The 21,888-nt window shown below is 40.1% G+C and overlaps 1 protein-coding gene across 1 annotated transcript; it reads left to right on the top strand.

Annotated features, from left to right (window-relative positions):
- Positions 1–195: 195 nt before the first annotated feature.
- DHX36 (DEAH (Asp-Glu-Ala-His) box polypeptide 36) lies at positions 196–17,318 on the top strand. Its single transcript, XM_008943640.1, has 24 exons — positions 196–311; positions 758–959; positions 1,572–1,610; positions 3,426–3,596; positions 4,530–4,609; positions 5,462–5,536; positions 5,675–5,841; positions 6,422–6,503; positions 6,965–7,105; positions 7,346–7,448; positions 9,006–9,093; positions 9,956–10,011; positions 10,118–10,182; positions 10,674–10,817; positions 11,443–11,560; positions 12,216–12,314; positions 13,224–13,397; positions 13,678–13,764; positions 14,467–14,550; positions 14,652–14,751; positions 14,838–14,928; positions 15,911–16,031; positions 16,587–16,739; positions 17,133–17,318. The coding sequence occupies exons 1-24, from the start codon at positions 205–207 to the stop codon at positions 17,316–17,318; spliced, it is 2,733 nt and encodes a 910-aa protein (XP_008941888.1). The 5' UTR covers positions 196–204.
- The last annotated feature ends 4,570 nt before the right edge of the window (positions 17,319–21,888 follow it).

The following is a 21,888-nucleotide window of genomic DNA, read 5'->3' as shown; positions in this document are numbered from 1 at the left end:
GGTCCCCTCGGTCGGGCAGCAGCGGGCCGCGAGGAGCCGCGGTCTGGTCGAGCCCGGGAGTCTGGCTGGCTCGGTGTTTGTGTCACTCGTGTCCTGTGTAGAGACGCTGAGGGAAGTGTCACTAGTGTCGTGTCTTTAGATATATTGAGTGCGCTACGGTGAAAATTGTGCTTGGTTTTCTTTCACCAGAGAGCTGTTGTGCATATGGATGAACGCAGGGAAGAGCAAATCGTGCAGCTCTTGAGTACTGTCCAAACTAAAAATGAAAAAGAGCAAGAAGCCATGTCCTGGTGGTCCGGGGATGAAGAAGGGTAAGGAGAAGCAATTACCAATGCTTTTATTTACTTTTAATTGAACAAACTTCCCACAAACTGGTAGGAGGAGATACTAGAAAATATTCACATTTAGTGAGTTAATTAGGTTAACAGATACATTTGATCTTTTCCACGTGTATTGTCGTACTTGAAATGGTTGTAACTGTTATTGTGGGGCTCTTTTTCAGATTATTGTTGAGTTTGGGGTGTCAGAGGTTTACTTAAAATCATAAAATCCTGTCATTGATCGCCAGACCTAGTGTTTTAATGTCACACACACACACCCCCCTTTCTCATTGGCTGACAGCCAAATAACTCAAGCATGTAATGTCTCACAACCAGACATAAGGTTTGCCATGACTGGTTCAGGGCACTCCTCGCGGTGTCTGGGTGGGCACACCTTGGACAGTTGGTAGAATTTCTGTTCCCTGCACTTATTTCAGACCTACTCCAGAACAACCTGCAAAAGTGAAACCAGTAACTGAAAAAGCTCCTGTCAGACAGAGACCAGTTTTGGAAAAAATGTTTCTTGATCGGGATGTGGAATATCTCTTTGAAAAAAATGAGCAAGATACTGATTTGGATAAGCAACTTAAAGAAGACTTAAAAAAGAAGAAATCCGATCCTAGATACATTGAAATGCAGGTATTTTCCCATGTGTTAAATCAAAAGATTTTGATGAGATTTTCTTTGTTGGTATTTTAAATTGAACAAACGTGAAAACATAACTTCTTGCAATTTATTTACTAGGAAGCTGTCCTGGTGTTACTTTTGCTAAAAATCACCTAAGGATTTGTACAATGCCTACCCATCAATAGGACAGTGATTCAAAAGCAGGCTTTCAGTGACAATTTCTGGTTGCATAAAATCTAAATTTTTAAGTTTACACCTTGTTTATCCCAACAGTCAACCCAGTGCTCTCATGACCACTAAACCACGTCCCCAAGTGTCATGTCCACACATTTTTTGAACCCCTTGAGGGATGGTGACTCCGCCACCTCCCTGGGCGGTGATCTCGCAGCTAGAGGTACCGTCTTCTTCAGATACTGACCTGTTAGGGTGAAGTAATTTTGCTAAATTTAATGAAACTGGAAACAGTTATGGAATGAAACCTATTTCTAATAGGACTGTGTTTTTATAAGTGGAACAATGTCATACGACTTCTCAGTGTAGCCTTGATCATAGACATAAGCTGTTCTATTATTTCAGTGTTGAGTGGTATTTAAAGTTAAATATTGTTACTTTCTTTTTCCCCAGAGATTCCGAGAGAAACTCCCTTCATATGGGATGAGACAGGTAAATGTGTATCTAATTTGAACAAATCTGTGTTTCTGTTGCTCCATCATGAAACAGGAGAAAACAGTCCTGTAACTGGGACTAACAGGAAGCCTTTCTTGCCTTTCATGAAGATGCTGAAGCCCCACAGGCTCTGACTCCATTGCAGAAAGCATCTCAGGTAGAAGGCTCCAGGAGGCGTTGGGGCTCACTCTGGGGCTACCTGCAGGTCTGTCGGCAGGGGCAGCAGTGTTCATGGCAGTGGTATTGAATGCTAGTACACCTAGGTACTTTTATTTCTAAAGTACAGATCTTTTCTTCTTTCACTGCCAGTTAGGCCTGCCCCCAGACCTGTAACAGACACTCTGTGTTAACCCGTCTCCCCGCCCCAAAAAAGGGTCAGTGAAATAAGGAATAAGGGAGAGACACCTACCAATTAGAAAAGCAAAACAGCTTTAATGAAAATGATAATGCTACTACTACTAATAAAATGGAATATATTCAAATTACACAAAACCGGTGTCAAACCCAGCCGTTTTTTAGTCACAGACTGTGTCTGTACTGCTGACTCTTACTGCTGTTAGTTTCCCAGAGTGTAACATCAGTGGTGAGTTGTTATTAATCGATGTTAATTCTTCATTTGATGTCACCTGTATGAACTAGAATTCCAAGTATTATATTTTCTGTTGCAGGTTTAATGAATGATCAGTGAGTTTCCTTTCTGAAGTTAATGTATTTGGCATGCCGAGACCCATCCTGTTGGCACTGATTTCTTAAAACAGTTATGCACTGCCCTTTGCAGTCCTTTGGGCTGAGAGGGAAACAAATCTCTTCCTGCTGGTATAAGCAGTGTTAAAATACTGCGCTGAAGATCTTCAGTCAGTACAGTCTTGGAATCCAAGAGGGAAAACAGTTTTTTTCATTCACCGACACTATACAGAAGGCAAAGAGGAGGGAGAAAAATGCTTTAAAATGTATTTCAGGCTTTCATTTTAGCTGTATTGTTTTCATAGAGGATCTTAAGTATTTAAAACTAGTATTCAGATGTGATACGCTTTACATCTCACACATGTCTTCTGCTGACCACTTGCCCAGCATAGAAGGATAGTATCATTAGTGGGCAGATCAACAGCCAGATCCCTTCCTCTGGTCTTAGATCATATGCCCGAGATCCAAGGTGCCAAACCACTGGAGGCAAGAATAAGTTAATGCACTCACAGCATATTCTGTGAAGAAGGGAGTGAGCTGACTGCAGAACCATGCCATGGTAGACAAAACCAGCTAGACAAGGAGTCCAGGTATGTAGTAGCTCCCCAGAGAGAGACTCATCGTCTTGCCCTGCCATCCTGGGAGCTCCACCTGCTATGAAGAGTCAGGGAGCCCCTTCAATAGCCAGAACCCCACACTGCACAGACAGACCTCCCAATTGCACTGCAAGCAGTCAGCTCTTACAGAGGTGGCTTCTTGCCCCCCCCTCCAAGCTAATGTGGAAGGTGGGGGCACCCAGTGGTGATCTTCTCATCAGTTCCCACCCAAGGCTGGCCAGACCCATGTTAAAGACAGTCAGGAGGGTCCTGGTTGTGGGCATCATCCATATGCCAACCCTCATTGGTTTAACCCCAGCACTTCACACGTGTGAAGTGCAAATGTGCAGAAATTACTTCTGTGTGGCTTAAACTTTCTGTTTTAGTATTGGGAAAAGCAGGTGAGTATTTCTTCAGTTGCTATGGCACTTTTTTGTAAGGTCACTGCAGGGTAGCAGAGGATTGTCAAAATCTATCTAAAATCCATTTTGAACAATAAAACAATAAACGATTTCTCTTTGTTTGGAAACAGGAACTTGTAAACCTTATAAACAACAACCGGGTAACAGTGATAAGTGGTGAAACTGGTTGTGGGAAGACCACCCAAGTTACACAGTTCATCTTGGATGACTACATAGAGCGGGGGAAAGGCTCTACGTGCAGGATTGTCTGTACCCAGCCTCGCAGGATCAGTGCCATCTCGGTGAGTGCCCTTTTGACAAACTGACCAACTTGTTCCTTGTGATAATGATTTTTTTTTTCCCCCCCAGTAAATCAGAGGAAAAATTATTGTCTTACTCGGAGTCATTGAATGAAAGTATGTTTCTTGCTGGGCCTAGAATCCGTGGGCAAGCTTACAAACTGAGTGTACAATCTAATAGGTTATTTAGATTATTTGATTGTTAAAATCCAAAGAAATTCCACATAGCAGCTAGGTACTGTGCACCCCTCACAAACTGCTCTGCTGTCACATGTACTTATCCTAAATGTGAAGCTCTAGGTAAGCACCCAGTCTGCAGTGGACAGAGAGGATGCTTTCTCAGTCATCTTAGATGCTATTGCCAATAACAGTTCTGTTAATATGCACTGATTTGATATTTCCTAAGCTTTGGTTGTTACTAGAGTACTGGCACTGCAAGCCTTCCTCTTTCCTGAATTTGATGGTGCTTTGTATTTGGGATTTTAATGGATTTGGGCAACGCAAATATGAATGGAAGTAAACACTAATGTTGTGTCGGGCACTTTAGAGGTGTAGTAATGAGCAAGAAAGAGTTTGGCTTTTACGTGCATCATAATTACTCTTCTTGATAGTTAAGTGTCAAAAGATTATAGAACCTTACTTCCCATGAGGAAAAGCTCTCCCTGCTGAAAGGGTGAGTGTGTTGCTAATGCCTAAGTGGTTATGTTCTTTAAAATAGCTTCTGGGTCACAACCCTGTTCGTGGGCTGCTGACAGGGAACCCTGTTCTCAGAAGAGAAGAAGAAAAGTGATTTTGCGGATGTTTCTTTGTTGTATGCATGACATCTTGGTTCTAGGTGTTTGTTGCTGTTTAGTTGCTGAATCACAGATCATCCTTGTGGGATTTTAAAATACTTTTTTTAACACACCATTTTGATTTCATTCCTTTTTTCCTAAGGTGGCCGAGAGAGTTGCTGCTGAGCGGGTGGAGGCATGTGGTAATGGCAAGAGTACAGGATACCAAATCCGTCTGCAGAGGTAGGAGAGGCTGGTGGAAGAGCACTGTCTCCTCTTACTCGGGCAAAAAAAAAGTGAAAAGTGGTTTGTAACATAGGCGACTGCTTCCATTCTGACACTTCCTCCTGGAGGCCGTCTTGTGGGTAGCTGGGGTAGGGAATAAGGTCTCTGAAATTTAGCCAAACAGTCAAGTGCTCTTATTGTGTTTTATGCACCGTGTGACAATGGCTAGCACCACGTTGTACTTTAAAAGAGCTGAAAAAAGAACTTGTAACTAAAAGATTCTGCTACATTTATCTATTGAGTAATCCAACTGTCACCAGGTAATGCAATAAGGTGCATTGACAAGTGTTCGCAGAGCTAGTGCCATAGAGCAAAATCTGTTAGATTTGGAGTCATCTGTCATCCAAAATATCTGCAGTGTTACCAACAAATAATGGCATCTCAGTTATAGCTGAGGAAAAATTGCTGGTGGGAGATGACATCTTAGTCCTTTCAGCATTTTAATTTGAGTTTATAGAATCTCATGTATATTTTTCTTTACTGTTTAACCGAAGATGTTACGCTGCTGTATATTTAGCTGTCATCTGTGCTGAGCTTAGATAGCTGTGAGAACTTGGGGTCAGCAGATCAATATGCAAATGGTGAGAGATGATGGTGGGGAAGTCGGGGTTTCTGTCAGAGTGCAGATGGTTTGTTCTCCTGCAACACAAGTGCTGCAACTGTGGACTAATTCCTTGTTCCTCCAGCTGAACTGTAAGTGAGCGTCCGACATAATGTTTAGAATCACTACCTGCATTTTGATCTGAAGCTTTTAAAGTGCTTTGTAAAATAGAGAAGAGAACTGAGGAATTCTTAATGTGTCTCTTTCAGTCGGTTGCCAAGGAAACAAGGTTCAATTTTATACTGTACCACAGGAATTGTCCTACAGTGGCTCCAGTCAGATAAGTAAGTTTTCCTCCTTAATAAGAAACAGAATGCAATTATGAAATGACTTGACTGCTAAGCTGTTTGTAACAGTCTTGACTCTGTATTTTAAAAATTTTGTTAAAAACAAATGTTTACCTTCCTGCTCTTCTATTTTAGGCACTTGTCCAGCATTAGTCACGTAGTCCTTGATGAAATTCACGAAAGAAATCTTCAGTCAGATGTTTTAATGAGCATTATTAAAGATCTTTTGAATATTCGCCTGGACCTGAAAGTAATATTAATGAGTGCCACTTTAAATGCAGAGAAGTTTTCGGAGTATTTTGGTAGGTGGTGTGCTTCTTGTGAATATTCCTCTTAAGTATTTTAGGCTCCTAAAGTGTAATGCAATTCTTAAATTTTAGGATTGATTTTTATCAATCCTAGCGACTTTGATTTTAGAAATCGTTGGGAGCTACTGGAGGTGCTTATTCCCTTGGTTTTATCCCATCATGGGCACTTGTTGCTTCTGTATTTGCTTTTCAGATGTATCGTGGAAACAGTATCTCCAGAGGGCTTTAATTTTAAATATTTACTAATACTTCACATATTTTAGAAGCTTTGGTGTGAGTGGCCAACCAGATTGAAGCCTTCAGTTACTCAGTCTTCCAGCTGTATCCTGTAGCTGGAACCAGATGAATGTGCTGGAGAAAACATGCTGCTTGATACCTGTGCTTTTTTTCATTCAGCAGCTTTATTTGGAATTGAGTTTGACATCTTCCATGAGAATTTCCAAACAAAGAAACAGAAAGCCCTGTAGACTTGTCAAGCATATTGCAAAAACAGTGAAGAATGTTTATTGCCTCTGTTACTTCAGTACAATGTTCTGTTTGCTGTTCAAACACCAAGTTATGCATTCCTTGACAGATCATTGTCCAATGATTCACATACCTGGCTTCACCTTCCCTGTGGTGGAATATCTTCTGGAAGACGTAATTGAGAAGTTGAGGTGAGTGTATTTTCTGAACACCATTATAGGTGGTATTTGGATATTTTTTTCCTTGGTCTTTTCAAAGATTACCTTGGTGTAAATAAGCTATGGAAAAATTAGTGGTGTTTTGCAATAGGAAACCTTCCAAGGGAAGTTTAGTAGCTCTTACAGTAATTAAAATTGACACACAGCTACTTGGAAATATTGGCTTGAGGAGGTAATAGCTTTGTCTCGCTTTCAGTGTGGTGGATTTTCAGGCTACCTAATCAAGTTCAGACTTTTTTTTCTTCCTATGTCTTATCATGCTTACTAGAGATTTTTAGTTTGAAAAAAAAGATTATTTTGGAAATTTAAGAATCTTATTAACATGGTCTAGCTGAAGTGTGGCATATCGTCCTCCGTTTGGAAAACTACTATGCAGCTGGCTTTAAATTGCTTGACTTTCAAAATTTGGTTATTGATGTTATTTAAATTTAAAGGTATACTCCAGAAAGCACAGACCGTCGACCACGGTGGAAGAAGGGCTTCATGCAAGGCCATGTAAGCAGGCCAGAAAAAGAAGAAAAAGAGGAAATCTACAGGGAACGGTGGCCTGGCTACTTAAGGCAACTGCAGGGCAGGTTGTTCTCAAGTTACTCTTTTGTGTTAAGTTTTTAGACACTTCCTAGCTGAGAAACAGAAATTAGTGCTTTTCTGTATTACTGTGCTTTTATTGGTGATATGATAGTTGCAAGAGTACAGTAATTGAAGAGACAAAGAAATAAACTGCTCAGCAGTGGGTTGTGCAGATGTGAGTGTTGCCGAGTGTGTGACTTTGGGTGTTGAGGAGTTACCAACATCTGGGCTTTTGGTGCTGGCAGGTATTTACCAAGTACCATAGATGCCTTGGAAATGATGGATGATGACAAGGTCGACCTTGACCTTATAGCAGCACTCATCAGACACATCGTTTTGGAAGAAGAGGTACGTGGGCTCTGTCTCCTGTCACCACCTCTTGCTGACATGACTGAGTAGTGATCAGTGGCTGTTGGCAATGCCCAAGCTGGTCTTTTGCCTTATCATACAGATATAAAGAAGAATTTTTTGTTTTGCTCTTCTGAGAAGCATTTAATGGCTTTAAATACCTAATTCCTATTTAAGCCCTGAGTTTAGAAGGTGGTTAGTCAGAGTCCTTACTGAAATGATGCGATAGGATCCATATTGAAGGGGAGCACACGTCTAAGCATGTTCTTGAATAGGAGTTGTAGAAGTTAATGAGAGCTATGGACATAAGAAACTTGGAAAACTTACAGATATATTTGGTGTGCTCACTTGTGGTCCCTTCTGAGCAAGAGGGAGGAAAATGAACCTGAATTCTTTCACTGACAGTAGTGATAGTCTTGTAAGCTAAACAGGTTAGACACCTGAAGGTTTGGGTGCCTTTTTGTTTACGATTGCTGCATTTTTTTTTAAAAAAATAAGCTTTAAAGTAAGCCTTCAAATTAATTATACAGCTGTTGCTACTTGATGGAAAGTAGGTTAATTAAAAATTAAATTTTAACTTGTTAGTTCTTTCTGTGACTGTGTTTATCAAAGGTCTCTGTAGCAAAAGTTAGATTTTGTGACACAGCTGTAGAAAACTGTCTGAAGACTTCTTTAGTGCACAATTAAATCTCCAGTCTTAATTCCTCAGCAGTGGGCAGGAGGGTGCAAGAGCCATACTTAGAGTTGGTGTTCACTGCCTCATGCCCACACTGGGCAATTGGCTTTCATGGGTTTTCTGCCAGAGTAATCTAAATATGAATCAGGTGCTGTGAAGGTGGAATTTTCCTACAGTCTGGCAAATGTCTGCACACTTTGACCAAACACTCTGCTGGGAGACTCTTCCAACTTCCAACCTGGCAAGATGAGTTGGTAATACAGCTGCATTAGTAGCTCTCCCCAAATGTGCCTTTCCTTGTGACTTGGTAATAACATCATCAGAATATTAATATCAGAAGAATCCTGTGCCTGAAGCAGTGACAAGCATGAAGTAAGAATAACTTCTGTTACTACAGGTGTAGTATGTATAGGTTGTCATAATCTGAGGTTAGGTATTTGTTTCTATGTTCAAAAAGTCTGTGAATGATTGATGATTAAAAACATCAAATGATGTGGTATTTCAGTTGATAGATCATTTAAGCTGTAGGTAATGAGTTGCTGTTTCATATTTTATTCTTTCTGTGTGGAAAATTACACATTAGTTTCTCTGTGTTTTATTTGCAGCTCAAATTCTTCTAGTGTTGACATGGTCCTGTTTAAAACGCTACAGAGGAGAAATGTTGAATATCAAATTTTTATTTATTATGTTCAGATAAATATATGTAATTAATGCTTTTATAGAAAGCAATCGTACAAACTTTGTTCCAAATCTGAGTCAACGAGGTTTCAAATATCACCTATCCAACATACAAGTATCAGTGCAGAAGTTGCTGGTTCTTTGCATTGCTTGTAATTTATTCTAACATCTTTTCACTCACTTTATATATCTTTTGTATATAGGATGGTGCAATTCTCGTGTTTCTTCCAGGCTGGGACAACATTAGCACTTTGCATGATCTCTTGATGTCACAAGTCATGTTTAAGTCAGGTAAAAGCAAAATTTTACATCAGAATTCTAGCACTAGTGTTAGTGGCGGACTCTTAATTTTTTGCATGTGCTTGCTGGTATTGCACTGGATTTATATCTTTTCTTGTCTCTCAAAATTACTGCAGTGTGTTTATCATTTTTTGCATTTCCATTATATCTTCCATCTGCTAATGCTAATAACTCATGTTCCTCAGTGTGGGAGTGAACAATCTGAAAAAGAATCTCAGACCTGAATCTTCTTCCTTTTGTCCTTTCTTGTAGCTGTGACAACTCCCACCCAGAACTAAACTCTTTCTTCATTCTGTGTTCACTTCCTCTCTTCTTGATTTCCAGCAGCTTCTGTCTACTGCTTTGCTGATAGTTATTTTAAATCCTGTTTATTCCTAGAAACTTTTTTTAGTGGGACACTAAAATACCCTGTGCCTGTCTGATGCACTTTAATTTATCCTGATTGCACAACTCATATTTTCATCTAACTTGTCTAGCTATTCTTGTGACTATTGAAATAGTTGTCTTAGTGTTCATGTTGTATACATTCCATAGATAAAGAATTTCAGTTTATTTTAAGATTGAGGAGAGTGTTTGTTTATTAATCTAGGGCAATTATTAAATAATTTGATAGTTTATAAATGAAATAGAAATTACGGTATGTAACTTCATATATTTTCTTAGACTTGTCAAGACATCATAGCATAATAAAGATTCTGGTCCACCTTTTTTACTTCAGAATTTGCCATTATGATACATATATCTGTGAATTCAGAATAATTATCAGCATGCTTATTTGCATTCTGCATAGTGGATTGTCCTGTAAAATTATTCTGTGCTTACACCCAATCTCTCAATTATTTTTACTTTTCAGATAGGTTTATTATCATACCTTTACATTCATTGATGCCTACTGTTAACCAGACTCAGGTATGTTTTGCTTTTATTGTAATATTGAACAACTGCCAAAAAAAAAAAAAAAGGCAGCATATATTTGATTTGGGCAAACTTATAAATGGGCCATGGATAATTACAGGTGTTTAAGAAAACCCCGCCGGGAGTCAGGAAAATCGTGATTGCCACCAACATTGCAGAGACAAGGTAAGGAGCTGGCTGTCCAGCCCAAAAAGGGCTGCACGGTCAACAAAATAAATGAACGTGGTAACTCAGTGTATAAACCTGTTTCATGTTTCCAAAAATACATGTTCTTGTGTTTGTACCCTTCATTGTAACTATCTTTAGAAATATTTATAGACTAAACAGGAGTTTTCCTTTAATTGTTCTAAACAATTAAAAGAGGGATGTTACTGTAAAGACTTGCCTTTGGTGTACATAATAAATCTGAGCTGTCTGTCCTCTCCACAGGCTTCATAACCCCATCTGGGGACTTCGGCCAGACCTAGGAGAATGAACTAAGCGCTCCCTCTTGAATTGCTTAGTAACATAATTCTTAATGAAATTCCAAACACAGATCCTTTTATTGTTGGCTCATAATTTGAGGGGTGCTAAAGAGAGGCTAAACCTCCTTCGAGTCCTAGGTTAAGCTTGCAAAGACGAAGAGTTGAGGTTTTTTTCTCTCTTTTTTTAAACAGCATTACAATAGATGACGTGGTGTTTGTTATAGATGGTGGAAAAATAAAGGAAACTCACTTTGACACACAGAACAACATTAGCACAATGGCAGCAGAGTGGGTTAGTAAAGCTAACGCCAAGCAGAGGAAAGGTCGAGCAGGAAGGTAAGAATAATGGGGTCTGTTAGAAAAGCTTGGGGATGTTTAGTTTCTGTCATTCTTGGAGCATTTCTGTCCTGTAGATATGGCTTCATTACGCCCATGTCCAGCAGCAGATGCTGGCACAGCTCTCTGTTGTTCTATGGAAAGAATGGTTTCTTTGGCTTTCTATGAAACTGGCCTTAACTTGCGCTGCGTTTAACTCATAACTGACTTAAATTTTTGTTAGTTGTATTTGCCTTAAGTCCTGATTTCTGTAGCTGTGTTAGATTAAAGTGACAACTGCCTACACATTAGTATCGCTTAGCTATATATAATTATTTTTTTTAATTTCTCTCCCTCTCAAAATACGTTGTGGAACATTTTCTCTGCTGTACAGGCTTACAGCTCTTCCCTGATCTTGCTCCTGTTGAGCAGCTGACAGGAGGTTTCTGTGTTCTGTGTACCTTTGATGGGTTTGTGTTTCAGAAAGCTGAAATGGCTTTTACAGTTGAAAACGACACAATTCTAGTTACCTGAAGTGTTTTTGGAAAGCTGTCTATAAACAAGCACAATTATCATAATGTCACAGTGTTATAGGAAAAAACAAACAAACAAACAAACCACCCCACGTTTATTTAAATAATTCCAGAGTTCAACCAGGCCACTGTTACCATCTCTACAACGGACTACGTGCTAGCCTTCTAGATGATTATCAGTTACCAGAGATCTTGAGGACACCTTTGGAAGAGCTCTGTTTACAAATCAAGGTAAACACATGTATCTTCAAATTGGTTATTTACCTTTCCATTGGAATAAGAGGTTGAGAGATAACTCTATTAACTTTAATGCATCTGTGAGCCTAGGGTTGTATTCATGACAAAATTTAGTGACATCAGAAGTACAGTATGTTTAGCTAAGAACTGTAGCAGCTTTTGCAAAATGCACACTTGTATCTGTATCAAACCTAGGAAAGACAGGATTGTCAGATGTCAGTAAAAAAGGTGAAGTCTGTTAGCAAAAATCAGCACTGTACTTGCCCAGCTGTACTTCCCTCCGCTGTCACTCAATCAGAGGAGCTTCAGTGAGGGTCCCAGTGAGTCAAGGGATATGATGTCAAAAGGACTTTACTAAAAAGTAGTTTTAAAACTAACATTAGTTTGCTCTTTGGCAGTTTGTATTGAGTTCCTCATGCATGCATAAGCAATACCACAGGCATGCATACTGAATGAAGAGTGGATCATTATGTTTCAGATTTCATCACTAATGTATTTTTATTTTTGTCCTTAGTTCTAAATTAGTGAAATTCTAACTCAAGCTGTGAATTATTCACACTTTTTTAATTAGTGTGGTCACTGCTTACTAATGTTAAATAGCTGTCTTTGTCCAATTGCTCTAGGGTTTGGGATTTTTTTTTTCTTTCAGATTCTAAAGCTGGGTGGAATTGCTTACTTTCTGAGCAAATTAATGGATCCACCATCTCGTGATGCTGTAATGTTGGCCATAAATCATCTCATGGAGCTGGTAAAGTATTGCTTAATGTACATGCAAGGGACAAATCTGTTTAGAACCATGTTACTGCATTGTTATTAGACAGCTCTGATTGTACAGATCTAGACTTTATCATATTGTGTAGACCTTTTGTTTATCCTTGCTGAACAGAGGAGATAATTCCATGTAATACATGATGCTGACAGGCTGTATAGACTAGCTCCTGAGGGACTTCCTGAGTGACTCCAAGCATATGTAGGCACCTCGCATTTGAGTTCCCTACAGATACTTATTTAACTCTCTGCTTCCCTACCACCCTGCTCATGGCTGGGTCCCCTAAGCCTTCCTATCTCGGTCAGATCAGGGACGTGTTTGAGACACTTTCTGTGGGCAAATAAGGCTGACAGGAGAAAGATCTTGTTTGTCATTGCCCCTTTGGGTGCTGGGGAAGGAGGGGTCAGTGACACATCTGTACTACCGATTTCTTGCCCTGGTATTTGTACAAATCCATTGCAGTGATAAATTGAAACATCTGAAGTAGGTGAAGGGCAATATTTAGACTGAGGGTGTGACTCTATAAATGTTGAGGTAAAACAAAAATTCAGCAGCACATCTAGTGTTCTGTGGCAGTGCTATAGACACCAGAACTGATGCTGAGGGCAGGTTACAAGTCTGGAAAATAAGCTTGATCAAGAGACTAGGAAGATAATCAAGTGTTAGTAATTATTCATGCTTTTGTTCAGAAAGACACTGAGCCCTAGTAAGCCACTTGAACTCAATTAAAGGTGGTTGCCATTTTCTTGGACCTAACTGGAGATTTCAGTTTCTCCAGCTAGTAGGCTTTTCTGTGTTCTCTAGGTGTACTAGTGGCTAATCCAGGTAAATTGTCCCTGTTTCAAGTACTGTGTTTATTCTTTGTTCCTTGTTTTTGCCTTCTGACAGAACGCTTTGGACAGACAGGAAGAACTGACTCCACTTGGTGTCCATTTAGCACGGTTACCAGTAGAACCACACATTGGGAAAATGATCCTCTTTGGAGCTTTATTCTGCTGTTTGGATCCAGTGCTCACAATCGCAGCCAGCCTCAGCTTCAAAGACCCTTTTGTCATTCCTCTGGTAAAGTTTCTAAGAGGAGAATTACACAGAAGATTTTAAGAATCTTGGAAGGATATTGAGACTTCCTGGGATGTTACAGTTTAAAATCTTATTTTTGTATTAATTACATTTTTATTAGTAAAAGGTTGCCTTCATATACTATGAAGTATTGCCTACAGATATTGGAAGTAGCTTTCATTTTCATGTATGTTGCATACAGAGTATTGCTGTATATATGTACCTTAATTAGGAAAAGAAAACTGTCAGTCATGAATATTTTATAGGTTCTAATTATTCTTAGGGCAAAGAGAAAGTAGCAGATGCAAGAAGAAAGGAACTGTCAAAGAACACCAAAAGCGATCATCTGACTGTGGTGAATGCTTTCACGGTAGGCATGCTTTAATGGGTTTTTTTTCTTCTAGAATTTTGAGTATTATGGTTCATTCTAAGGAGATAACTGATCAGTTTTTGCTCTGTAGCATTTCTTTCTTGACTTGTACAGAAGTGTAAAACCAAATTTAACTTTTTCTCTTCCATGCTTGAGAATCTTGTCCTCAGGCTCAATAACCTAATGTTTTGTGGACAAGTCTGAAAGAGACAAAAACTTCATGTTAGTTACCTTGCTGAAGTCATGAATTCTTGTCCTTTTGGCCTCTGCCAGAGGCTGAAACTGACTTCTGAAGTGTTGGAGATAGAGATGCATAGGGTTGGGGTGAGAACAGGAGGAAATCAATGGCCTGAAATGCAGTTTCTACCCAGGACTGTTAACAGCAACAAATGAAGTTCTGGCAGACATGGCTGGATTTCACCCCTCATCATGGAAAACAGAATTTTTGATTGAGAATGTTGTAAAGTTGTGTTTTTCTGCTCAGTGCTGCATACAGAATCATAGAATCCTTGAGGTTGGAAGAGACCTCCAAGATCAAGTCCATCGTCATCATATACATAAACAAAGGGATCAAAGGATTCACTTTCTCTTGTAGAGACAAATGTAACTGTATTGTTTGTTGATCTCTGGTTTTTGTTGTCCTTATTTTTTTATTGTGCATTCACTTACAGACACCTTTGAACTATGGTTTTAATTTTTTAGGGCTGGGAAGAGACTCGGCGTCGTGGCTTCAGAACTGAGAAAGAGTATTGCTGGGAGTATTTCCTGTCTTCTAACACACTGCAGGTAACATCCTGAGGGTTGGAGAAAGAGGACTGTGGCTGTGGGGAGAAGGGAGCAGCCGCTCGGCACGGCATCACTCTGGGACAATTTTTGTTGTTTTCTAGATGCTGCATAACATGAAAGGGCAGTTTGCTGAGCATCTCCTTGCAGCTGGATTTGTGAGTAGCAGAGACCCCAAGGATCCCAAATCTAATACCAACTCAGGTAAAGAGTGGAAGGAAACGGAAGATTTCTGATAGGTGAAATCTCAGTTTGCAGAACTGCATTATCTACTCTGCTGTCTTCTACAGACAACGAGAAGCTGCTCAAAGCAGTCATCTGCGCTGGCTTATATCCAAAAGTTGCAAAGATCCGGCCAAGCTTCAGCAAAAAGAGAAAAATGTAAGAGCTTGTTTTAATGATGGTTTGTATTTGGAGTGTTTTCTGCATTAGGTAGTTTGGCAAGATGAAGCAGCAGCCTGAGTGGCTTGAGTGGCTCTGTCTAGCTCAAGTGACGGTTCTGGGTTACTTCATTTGAGAGCATAGATGAGACCATGGGATTGTTCTTCTCTGCTTTGCTTAACATTTGGATACCTGCTAATCTGTGAATTTGTGTGACCTTAGCATGCCCTGCATGATGATGTTATATATCAATAACAGTGTTGCTAAAGGCGCCCTACCACTGTCTTTGACATGCAGCAGCAGTTGAAATGCCATCATTCCTTATTATGTGGCAAGACAGAGACCAGAAATTCTGGTCTGATTTATCACTTCTTCTATTATCAGACTTTTTCTTCTTGTTAACTGTTACAGTAACAACACCCTTGTCAGAATGTGGATCTCCTCCTTTATGGACATAATTTAAGGCAGAGTGAAGGGTTGAATGTTTGGATCGACTTTGTGGATGTGTGTCTCAGGCTCACTGCTCTGGACTGTCACCAGTGGCAGAGCTGGTCCCTCGTTTTACACTGACACCGCTTCATGCAGAGCAAAGAATTGAGATATTTAAGGACCTTATGTGTTTTTTCACAGAAATTGCTTGAAACTGAGTTTATGTGACCAAAGGGAGTAACTTGGAGTCCTTCATTTGGAAAAAGAATGCCCCTTGTTTTTACTGCTTGAGAGGATGACAGGATTTTTTAAGGGGGTAAATGTGACCAAAAAAATTCAAACTTATTAAATGCAGAGAGTTTTCTAGAAATCTGTGTTGCGGAATCAGTTGTAATCTTTTGGAAAAGGATGAGTTCCTTCCAATGTCCTTGTACTTACAGAGTTTAGTATACTGGTAGAGAATTGGAAGGGTTTTAAACCTGGGACATGGTAGGGCTAAACTTTAAAGATCTCTTTTTCAATCCTAAAATTAAAACTTTTTTTTTCTTTTAAGGGTGAAGGTTTGCACCAAGACGGATGGAACAGTTAATATTCATCCTAAATCAGTGAATGTGGAAGAAACAGAGTTCCATTACAACTGGCTTGTGTACCATCTGAAGATGAGGACTAGCAGTGTACGTGAAGAGTTTATAGTAGCGTAATTTATTTTTGTAGCTCTCCAATAAGACTGGATGGATCAAGGCTCAAAGAGGATGTGAACAGTGCCTTTGTGTTGAAGCCTTCCTGTCTTGGCTCATTCCTTTCCTATACTATGAGAGTGCAGTCTTTGTGATACTGGTGGTACTCCACAAATAGCTACCTTCTGGGATTTTGTGGTTGGAGTTTGAGAGTCGTGGGGTTTTTGAAGGCCTGGAAATAACGAGTGTAAATTTGTAATTTTTGTTTTCAGTCCAGTGTAACACTTGTGAATATGTGAACTATTCCCCCTCCCCCATTGTTACAGAGGAGTTGGTTCAATTCACCACTTTGTGGGAAGGACTCTATTTGGGACCAGTTTTGCTCCTGTTCCTTCTGATTTCATGTAACTTCATCACTTGAGCTGCTTCATATATGTCTTGCAAATTTGTGAGTGAGTCTGAATAATGATCATCTGAAATCCTGTTAGGAGTTTCTTTGAGGGTTACTGATGATGTTTTGAAGGGTGGTTGGACAGTTTTGTCTTGTTGCAGATTTACTTGTACGATTGTACGGAGGTCTCCCCATACTGCCTCTTGTTCTTCGGAGGAGATATATCCATTCAGAAGGATAAAGATCAGGACACCATTGCTGTGGATGAATGGATTGTCTTCCAGTCTCCGGCAAGAATAGCACACTTAGTTAAGGTGATTAAGTTTAATAATAATGTGTGTGGAAAACCTAATATAAAACTGACTCTTCGTGGAGCCTTCTGTATTGGATATTACTGTGTACCTACTGATTTATTACCACAGGGAGATAATGTTCTAAAAGTTTTCCCAGTGAGCAGTGGTTGTATAGGCTGTTAAAGGCCTTCACATCCAGAGAAGGTCACCTGTCATTAGAGGTAAAGCTGCTAGGTTTTGAGAAGCAGCTTTTGATCCTGAAAATAGCCATGTTGAAATTAATCACTAGGCGCTCAGCAGGTTAAAGATCAGGAGAGCAGAGGGCCCAAAGGCTTTGAATTTACTGTGGTTGTAGCTCTAATTGCCTCTCTTCCTTTTTCTATTTTGTTTTTTCTTCATTCCAACAAACTCCAGAATTTAAGGCAAGAGCTCGATGATCTTCTACAAGAAAAAATAGAAAACCCACATCCCGTGGACTGGAATGATACTAAATCCAGGGATACAGCAGTGCTGACAGCTATTATAGACTTAATCACAACGCAGGAGAACGAAAGTGCCCGAAACTATGCTCCACGATTCCAGAGTGAACACTATAGTTGACAAATTTTCATCTGTATCGATAAAGCCAATGTAGTCACCTCTTTCGGTTTGTTTGCTTGTTGGTTTTTTTTTTTTTTTTTAATTGCATTTATTTAGCTAGAGAAAAAACTTTTTTAGAGTGAGCTGGTAATTCCCTTATACTGAAGAGCAGTTATTTCGAAATAGTTGGTAATATCTGTATATGCATGGTATTCTGTGTCCAATGTAGCTTTTTAAGTCAGAGAGATGCAACGCTAGCAGTGTTAGTTGATGTATAGTTCTTGTCCTGCTGTAGCTTTTGGCTTTTGTTTTTGGTTTTTTTTTTTTTTTTTTACTCATCAGGTGACAGATATTAAAAAAACCTGCTAAACTACTGCTTAATAGTATTTAAGCCGTTCTTGCTATTCGTAGAAACATCTCAAAAGACTTTGTTTTTAACTTGGAGTGGTGAGTCATTGTATGACTGTTATTCCAGCTGTGCAGCAGCCTTCTCACCAACACAGCCACAGATGGTAATTAGAGCTTAATTAAACTAAACTTGAGAACACTTGTTAAGTTCATACTGTGGGAGGAAACAATCTTCAGAAATAGGCTTCTCTTCTACTTTTCATCACATTCAGTTCATCTTTCTTCACTTTGTGTCCCCGTTCCTCATCAGTACTGACAAAATTTCAGATTACAGGAAGCATGACTAGGTAAGAGTTGTGGTGGAATACACTTGAAGGTGTCATTCTATTTTTTCTTTTTTGTTTGTTTTTTAACAGTCCATGTATGGATTATAGTATTAGATTAAAAGTCTTTTTCTTTAAAGTATTATTTCATCTGGTTTTAGTTCTTGATGTTTTGAAAGTCATTCTGTTTTGAATGCTTCCAACTACATAAGAACATCATTCAGGATTCCGAGTAGAGTGACTAGTATGAGAAATGCTGTTTTGATCAAACTGCTGTTAACTCTAAGGGGTAGATTTGGGTTTGGACTCTGTTCCCCATTGCTGGGAGCAGGGGCAGGAGGAGATGGAGCTAAAATGGAGGATGTGTGTTGAACCAGTCACTGAAAAGTTTACTGGGCGCAGCCCTCTGTTACCTGCACTTTGCAGTTGTAATTATTTCTAAGGCTGATTTTTGAGGACCAAAGCTCTTGTGTCTTATTTTATTTGCTTGCAGATGTAACTCCCTTCTTGGGAGTGCTTTGCAAAAATAATCTTGGCTTGGGAGGATTGAGCCTTATCTTGAAGAAAACAGAATGGGTCAGGTGAACCTGTATTTTTTTATTTTTTTTCCCCATGCAGTTAAGTGTAATTTAGTGTTTTTCCCTTGGAGCTGAGGATGGCAAGTTGATAATTTCAACAACACAGCTGCAAGAAAAACAACCAACCTGGAGGGGGAGTTAAAACTTCCTCCCCCTGCAGTCAGTTTAGTTTCCCCTCAGGTGCTGATGCTTTAGTGAGAGAAGAGGGGAAAACAAAAGCCCCGTGATTCCAGGCAGGGAAACGGCTGCTCCCGCCCGGCGCCGGGCCCGACACCCCCCTCCCCGGAGCCGCCCGCGGTTTTGTGAGGGGAAAACGGGGCTGCGAGTGCTGCTTGGGCCCGCCCCGCTGGGAGCTCGGGGCTCAGGAGGTGAGCCAAGGGAGCGGCCAGTCCCTCTGCCTCAGGGCGGTGAGCAGCTCTGAGGGAGGAACCGAGGCTGCCACGGTGAGCCTTGAAATAAAAGGGGAGGGGAAAAAGGAAATTAAATTATTGATAATTAGTGTAGAAATGAAATTATTTGCTTAGTGCTGTGTTTTGGGCTGCTGGTCTTGGAAGCAGGCAGGTGCAAGCGGTGGAGGAGGAAGCGAGATGGTGCCTGGGGCTGAGGGAAGTGCTGCTTGCCATGTCGGGGGCAGTTAATTAGGGTGGGTTGCTCCACTTTACAAAGTTGTAGGGGATTCCTCTGTTTGAGGAAGAGTTGGTGGGAGTGTTTTTACTGCTAGGCTTGGATTAAAAATCGTTGAGAAAATAAGGGCTGGCAAGTGACATCAGTTTCATTCTCCTTGTTCTTGGTTTTTGAAAGTCTTAAATGATAAATTTCTGCCGAATAAAGGGCAAAAAGAAACAGTAGTGATAGCAGAGCTTGGTAAGAACAGGAGTATCAGCTGAACAAAGCCAGCAGTTCTCTCAGCCCCCTCAGACTGGGGAGAATCAGAGTGTAATTAGGGCCACGGCCAGGAGAAATGCACGCTGAGATGGTCACTGGTTGGTGTGGTCAGGTATTTACTTTAAAGTAGCATGTCTTAACACATTAGTCATGTCATTAACTATACTTTCCCAACAGTGTTTGCAGGACATAGCTTACCATGCCTTTTAAAGCACGGAAGCACCAGAAGCTCTTCAGACTCTGAAAATTAGCCATTTCTGGTGTCAGGCATACTGGTTTTGGCTGGGATAGTTGAGGTTCCTCACAGTAGCCTGTATGGGACTGTGTTTTGGGTTTGTGATGCCATCTGTTGCTAGCACAGGAGCATTTCAGGTGCTGCTGAGCAGCATCTGCACAACATCCAGCCTTTCTTGTCTCTCCTGCTGCCCCACTGGGGACAGCTGACCCAAGGGTTATCCCACAGCAGCCGTACTGCTCAGCCAGAAGCTCTGGGGGACAAAGGAGGAGGGGAGGCACTCAGAGTTGTGCTGTTTGTCTTCTCAAGTCACTGTTCAGTGTGATGGAGCCTTGCTGTCCTGAGATGGCCAAAGACCTGCCTGCCAATTGGCAGGAGAGAGCAAATGCTGAGGTTTGCATTGCTTGTGTGCATAGCTCTTGCCTTGGCTGCTGAAGTCTCTCAACTCACAAGTTTTCTCTCTTCTACCCTTCCGATTCTCTTCCCCATCTCACTTGGGGGGGGGAGGGGGCTTGTGAGCAGCTGTGTGGTGTTGAGCTAAGACAATGCCAATTAATGTAAGGTCTTTTTCTTTTTTATATGGCTGGCCAGAGACCGTGAGAGTTTCTCTTCCTTGTTCGTAGTATGCTTAATTTTAACCAAGGCTGTTTCTGCCTGTGTTACCAAGTTTCTAGTATCTTCTAGAACTCCAGGTTACAGAATGAAACAGAATTCAGTGATGGTAATTCTTCCTGACCTTCATGTTATCTCCAGTTGGCCTAAATGATGTTTTTGGGGTACAGTTGCTGAAAATCATCTGCAGGCAGTAGCAGAACTAAGACCAACACTTGCCTTGGTGTAATTCCCATGAAGCGAAACAAGGCCTCCTTGCATTTCCTCAATCATGACATCAAAATCAACTCTAGGTTTGTAACACTTGTGTTCTGTCCACTTGTTTTGACTGAGCTTTGTTAACTTTGGAAACTTCCTGCCTGCCTCACATAATGTGTGTTTAATTGTATCATGTAACATGAAACTGGTTCAGGGAACTGAAACCTTTTATTTTCTGTCAGCTTGCTTAAAACCTCATTAGTGAAGTCATGTAAGAAAGAACTACAAATCATTCCTTTTGCAGTAGAAGTGCTCAGAACACATCAGTTAAAGATGACTTGGGTTTCATTTTGCTAATAAAAATATAGTGGTGTTGCTAGAAGGAAAAAAACAACCCCAAACCCACAGGTAAACCACCACCCTCCCTCTCCTAATGCAGTCTCTTGGTAGATGAGATGCTCCAAGTTCACAGGCATATAGGTACACTGGATCTGTGACAGATGATGAAGCTATTTATCTTTACAGAATAGATTTCATTTCTGTGACAAAAACGACATTAACAACTTACCAGGTTCGTGGTACTTCCTAAAGAAAAAGTGATGCTTTTTTTTAGTAAGGATTTAAAAGCATTTTATTGATTGTTGTCCTATAAAATCATACAAGTCTTTAATTCCTGAAGAATGTGTCCAATAGGAAAAAAATGAAAAGTATCTTTAAAAAACATAACAGCATTTTTTTAAAAACTCGGTATGAAAAATATATACACAATGTATTAAAAAATCTGAATAAAATTAATGTCTGAATTTATACATTCAGTTATGTGTTAAAACATCTGCCTGTGTACAATAAAATTTGTTAACATATCAGCAGTATTTTTACTATGTTAAATAAGTCTTTGTTCAATTTACAGGTCCATTACTATTTTATCAGTCTACTTATAACTTAATTTACAAGGCTGTATAACCTAAAGGTAAGTGTTTTTGTACAGAACTGTTGCCTTAATTTGTTTTAAATGGTTACAGAGATACATCTTTATAAACATCCAATTTGTTCACAAATCAACATATTACAGTATATAAAACGTACAGCCCCTTTGAAAAAGATGGGGAATAACTACAGCAACCCAGAAAGACTGTGGTATAAAGTTTACCCTCATGTGTGCTACCCTGCCAAGTTAGCAGCTGGTCTTTGAAAAGGTGAAGATGTTTATATCATGCAGTCACACCTAGATAGAGAATGGATGCACTGGACTCTACCTCATTTTGGAGTGCATTCTCTTCACACAACACTAAGTGGTTGGTTTTCTCTTTGTCAAATTCCAAAGATAAAATGCAGATGCCACGATGCTGTGGGTGGGTGTAGTGCAATTGTAAGGAGGCTCCTCTAAAGCAGAGGAGAGCATGTGAAGCAGC

This window comes from Merops nubicus, unplaced genomic scaffold, assembly GCF_000691845.1.
Source record: "Merops nubicus isolate BGI_N331 unplaced genomic scaffold, ASM69184v1 scaffold10150, whole genome shotgun sequence".
Lineage (NCBI taxonomy): Eukaryota > Metazoa > Chordata > Aves > Coraciiformes > Meropidae > Merops > Merops nubicus.
Note: the sequence above shows the minus strand (reverse complement) of the source record. Positions and strands in the feature narration are given on the sequence as shown.

Coding starts and splice junctions, on each gene's coding strand:
- DHX36 (XM_008943640.1), top strand. CDS start 205: ATGGATGAACGCAGGGAAGAGCAAATCGTGCAGCTCTTGAGTACTGTC. Junction 3,597..4,529: donor GCAGGATCAGTGCCATCTCG/GTGAGTGCCCTT, acceptor TTTTTTCCTAAG/GTGGCCGAGAGAGTTGCTGC. Junction 4,610..5,461: donor TACCAAATCCGTCTGCAGAG/GTAGGAGAGGCT, acceptor TGTCTCTTTCAG/TCGGTTGCCAAGGAAACAAG.